Source organism: Hipposideros armiger, unplaced genomic scaffold (assembly GCF_001890085.2).
Source record: "Hipposideros armiger isolate ML-2016 unplaced genomic scaffold, ASM189008v1 scaffold_42, whole genome shotgun sequence".
Lineage (NCBI taxonomy): Eukaryota > Metazoa > Chordata > Mammalia > Chiroptera > Hipposideridae > Hipposideros > Hipposideros armiger.
The window spans coordinates 1,688,465-1,693,636 of NW_017731392.1; the positions used below are offsets into that span (position 1 = coordinate 1,688,465).

Consider the following 5,172-nt stretch of genomic DNA (forward strand, 5'->3'; position numbering starts at 1 on the left):
GGTGTCTGACAATTTACCAGGTTTTTCTTTCGTTACAATTTAGCATACTGACAAATTGCATAGAACTACTAAAATATGCCCAGAGGAGACCACCTCCTGCCAGCTTAAATCAGATGAGACCCTTTTCTGGTACAGCATATTTTGCAATTAAATATTCTTGTCTTCTGAGGGCATGCTGTTTTCACTTTTAGTAGGTGACTTTTAGAAAAGTTTTTGTGTCCAAAAGCTGACCTGGCTTTCATATGCTCTTTGGAGATTTCCATAAAAGTAAAAAGCCAAGGAGTGCTAGTAAGGCATTGAAAACTTCACAACAGAAACTTGGAAATTGTGGCTGCATTTACTGAAGCAGTGACTGTAATACTGGCTTACCCTCATTTTCTGTACCTTTTTTGACATACCTCAAGGTAGATTCATAACACATTGTGGACCAGTGACGCAGATTTGCGTCTATACCTTAAGGGGGAATGTTTCCAGAGGTATCACACCCTCAAGCATTACTAGGGTCTCTGGTGAGTATTTCCTGAAAATTTCAGTTCACAAAAATAGCGAATTTGTTATAAATTTTTAAAGAAACACAGTATAAAAGTTGATTTAAGTGGTTTAAGCTCCGGGTACATGCATTTAAACAATTTAAATGCCCCGTCCTCAATTTAAGATGATATTCAAAGACCTTTATTATCTAAGTCAGTAGTTGGCAGCCTGGCTGCACATTAGAATCACCTGCATTTTAAAATATGGATGGATGCCTGGCTCAATTAGATCACAGATTTCTAGAGGATGGGGTCTGAGTATCTATATTTTCAAAAGCTTTCTAGATGTTTCTGATGTGGTTGAAAACCACTACCTTAAACCTTAAGGGATTATTTCATGATAAGAGATAGCACAGTTTAGTGAGAAAAGCTTGGGCTAATTTAGAAACAGAAATCTTGAAGTTCTCATTTTACCACTTACTGGCTATACAACTTTGTAGTTAAATTCTGAGGCTACATATCATTTATAAAGTGGGAATATCCTCACAGGATATAATATATAATATAATCCTCACAGGATTATATCAAATGAGAATACATGTAAGCATTTTATAAAATAATAAAATGTTATTCATAAATACACAAAAGATATTGTACTTAAGATTCTAGTGTAACAAACCAGTGTGGCAATTTCCCCCTCATAGTTCCCCCTCATTTCCTTCATATTAACTATCATCTTAATCTGGGCTGGCCCTATATACAAGTTGAACACAAAGATATTTTATGGGTTCATTTGAGGAATACTGACAGGCCCAACAGACTAAAATATGTCAGCCTATTAGGGCCCACCCAGAATTCTTACCATGAATTTGGTTGGCTTCCCCCCAGCCTGGTCTTTGGGTGGCATTTTTTGAGGGACAGAATTTAGCTCCAAAATCCATCCATATGTTTATTTCTTCAATGCAGATTTTGTCCTTCAGAAGACTAGGAAAATGTATATAATACATTGTTTTGCTTCTAGGCTAAAAGTTAGGTGTTTTATAGTGAATTAATTATTAAACATTTGTATAGAATTTAATATTGAGTGCCTACATCTGCTCGGTACCATTCTAGGCCCTTGGTATATGGTAGTAAACATAACCAAAAACGATCATATGGAGCTTAAGTTTTAGTAAGATTTGTGTACCATAAACTCAAATAAAATGAAGATTATGTTTAAATATAACATGAATGGTATGTTCAGTTTATACCTCTTAATTTTTCAGGGGTTTTAAACTAATGGCAATGTATTTATAACTGAAGTTGAATTATCTTTTGTGAGTAACTAAATTTAGTTTACTTATCTTGATGAATTTTATTGCAGTATTTGTAGGTGAAAAGATACATACATATATATATATATATATATATATATATATATATGGATAGAGATTTTTGCCTTTAATTTTTATAAATAAGCAACTGTTTTATGTAAACTTACTTGAGCCTTTTAAATTGCCGTGGGTAAACAGCTGTTTGAGGGTAGTGGGAAAGGGGTTGGGTTGTCAGTGTTATTAATGATTTGGGGTCACAAATCATTGTCCTGAAGTGATAACCATTCATAAACTCAAACCCTTTATATTAGGCTCTCTGAACCACGGTCAGTTTTTCTTTCCTTTGTTGCCATACTAGTTTAAGAAGACATCTGTTATATATTACTCTATTACCATCTACTTTCTCACTTTCTCTTATATTTCTCAAAATTAGAATTAAATATGTAGAGAATACAAGGAGTATTGTAACAAACCGCAGAAATGGACCTCAGGTTCGAAGTCTGGGCCTGCTGAGAAATGCTTCTGGAAGCTTGACTTTTATGTACTCTATGTCACAGTAAACACTCAGGAATTTGTTGAGGTTGTTTTGCATCACTTGCTTGCACCTGGTGAGTAAGCAGGGAATGTAGCCAATGTCCCCAGAAGAGTCAGATGAAGCAAGGAGAATAATCTGCTTCCTGTTCCCCTCCTGCAGTGCAAAGTGCATTTGAACCTTCACTCTGTGAGGGTGTTATCAACCACAGATGTACGTCACTTGGGAGAATGTACAGTATTCTGGTATGGACATGCTATATTATCTTCTCATTTATATAACAGTCTTAGTCTCCATTAAAGCAATTTCTCATTCTCGGTGTCACTTGGCATCTTTTCCTCAATCACCTCTATTCCATTTTGACAATTACAGAGCAATACCTGGAATTAAAAACCATTAGTAATTAGTTACATTTGCTTCCCTCTGTATGTAAAGTCCCCTTTGACCACTATCCCCAGTCATGTTTCGTCTACTCATTTCTACTCCACTATCACAAATGGGTTTACATTTTTCCAGTCTTCTTTGCTTAATACATATATATATTTATAGCATATATAATAGTTTTTTTTGTTTCTAAAATTTAAATTAACCTACATTTGCTTTTTAAATATTGTTTTGAGNCCCCTCAGGAATAAGCTTTCGCACTAGAGCATCCGATCCCTTGCGGGGGTTGTGTAACTCCACAAAATGAGCTCAGACGCGGCAGAGGCTGGCCCCAGCGCCGAGGGCTTCACCAGGCGCTTCTGCCATCCCACACCCCGCCACAGGGACCGACGCCGCGGCCAGGGCTGGGTCCCCGACCACAAATGGCCCTTTAGCCCAGTCCCCTCTCCTGGCTCGGTGCCCCACCTGAGGGCAAGAGCTGAGGAGAAAAGAAACAGGTATGGAGGGCTGACCTTGTTGCTACTGACAGTGGAGCGGCACATTCTGCTGCTTCCTGGAAAGCGGCCCAAAGGACATTTTTTCCCCCTGGAGGAAGGAAACGGGAGGGCGCCGCCCGGGCGGCAACCGGCGCGGCGGCGGTGGTCGGGACCCGCTGTGCAGCCTCTAGCGGGAGACGGTCCGAAGACTACATCTCCCAGGCTGCTCTGAGCCGCCTTGCGTCGTGACCCCGGCGCGCAGGGAGGCGGTGACTCTTACCTCACAGAGGTAGCTCCTCCGCCGGCAGCAACTCGGCACCCGCGGTCCATGGACCGGAACCCCGGGCCGACGGGCAGGAACCCGGGCCGCGATCGTCGCCTCCCCGCCCCAGGCTCCTCCTCCTCGCTCCCCACCGCCTCCTCCGGACGCCCGCAGGCAACGCACTGCAGCCTCCGGGCTCGCGGAGCCGCCCCGAGAGGTTGGGCGGCGGGTTCGCGGCTGTCACGGAACTGAGGCCTACTCCGCGGTCTCTCAGTGCTATTGTCCCTGGGCCCGGCCCTGACCGGGTCCACCGGAGAGGCGAGTGCGCCGGCTCCGCAGAAAATGCCGGATCAAGCCCTACAGCAGATGCTGGACAGGTATGGGCAGCTTTGGGGGAGCACGCGAGCCGCGGACGGCCGCTCTGGCCCCGTCCGCGTCCGTCCTCGAAGCTCTCCGTAAGCGGAGCCAGGCGTGCGGGGAGGAGTTCCACGGCCTGGGGGCCGGGTGAGGGGCAGAAAGTTTGGAGTCCGGACTCGAGGGAGGACAGAGCCGGCGGCCTGTGTGTGTAGACCTAAAGCGAAACTTACTTAAAGGAGTGGTGTCTAGTTTTGTTGGAACGCCGTTTTGAAATGAGAGGGACTGGCGTTTAACCCACAAAATTAGTTTCTTTTTCTGTTTCTTACTCTCCCTCCCCTCCCCCTAAACTATGTTGTAACGTGTTTGTCAGCGATGTCACTGACAAGAAGAACCAGGCTACCTTTCAGGGGAATCCTCCTCCTATAATTTTAAGATTCCAAAAACCAAGGATAAGCCTTCTTTTGGAAAGTCAATAGGCTGACTTCATCCCTCACTCCCCCCTCATTCCATCCCTACCCCTACTCTGTAAGGTCAAGAGTATCCGCAAGGGAGCTTTAATGGTCAGACCAGAGTAGAGGTTATGGAAAACAGCCACATGAGTCCAACAGTGAAGACTAAGCGTATTTTACAATATGTTCAGTTCACTGAGAAAGTTTCATCTTATGCAGGGGCCTGTTGCCCATTCCTGGGTGGGGGGCTACAGTCAGTAAAACTCTTTTTGTGAAATTGGCTGCATCGCCCTCTGCTGTTCAATTTCTAGTCCATGGGTTCTACCATGATTTGGGGGAGCCTTTATCCACAGTTGTCCCCTAGCCAGGTCTTAACTTCCAGGCATAGCCAGTGCTACAAGCTAATGCATAATGTTTGTGGTTGATTGTAACTCTCGATGGACCACTTGCCACCCAGTTCCACAAGTGGTACAGCTCTTTGTGCTGAGTAAAAGTCCAGCTGTAAGATTTTAAATAAAAGGCCTCCCTTAATTGAGGTTATACCCAATTAAACTTCTGTTTGGATCTGCCACACCCAGAACACAAATCACCCAAGAGTACATCTCCTCCTAGAATGAAACATTCCCTTTGGAGCTTAGAATTTTGAGACATCTAAGTAAATAGAAATCATGTTACTGACTTTTTTCGATTGGGGTGACCCAGTGATTAATCCACCTGACCTTGAGGTCATGATTTAGGTCAGGTTATATTGACTACTTTTTTATGTAAGCAGTCTACAAGCTCCTGGAATGCAGACATTTATTCATTATTTATCTTGAATTTTAGAACAGAGCCTGGTACTCTGTGGGTCATCAATAAATATTTGTTTTATGAACAAATGCATAACTTTTTTGGCATTTTCCCCACTTGTCTGGGCCGGGGGGGGGGGG

General features: G+C 43.5%; 2 protein-coding genes across 6 annotated transcripts in view; one reads left to right on the forward strand and one right to left on the reverse strand.

Annotated features, from left to right (window-relative positions):
• Positions 1-3,539, reverse strand: part of CPEB3 (cytoplasmic polyadenylation element binding protein 3) — a 185,438-nt gene extending 181,899 nt beyond the window's left edge. For 4 of the 5 annotated variants that reach the window (XM_019639033.1, XM_019639031.1, XM_019639027.1 and 1 more), the window contains exon 1: positions 3,212-3,448. The gene's annotated coding sequence lies outside the window, so the exon portion shown is untranslated. The other variant, XM_019639029.1, reaches the window with a different exon arrangement.
• The window catches only part of MARCHF5 (membrane associated ring-CH-type finger 5), a 47,556-nt gene continuing 45,833 nt past the window's right edge, over positions 3,450-5,172 (forward strand). The window contains exon 1 of the mRNA XM_019639036.1: positions 3,450-3,814. Coding sequence (XP_019494581.1) covers positions 3,780-3,814 — 35 coding nt within the window. The 5' untranslated portion in view covers positions 3,450-3,779. The remainder of the gene's footprint in view (positions 3,815-5,172) is intronic.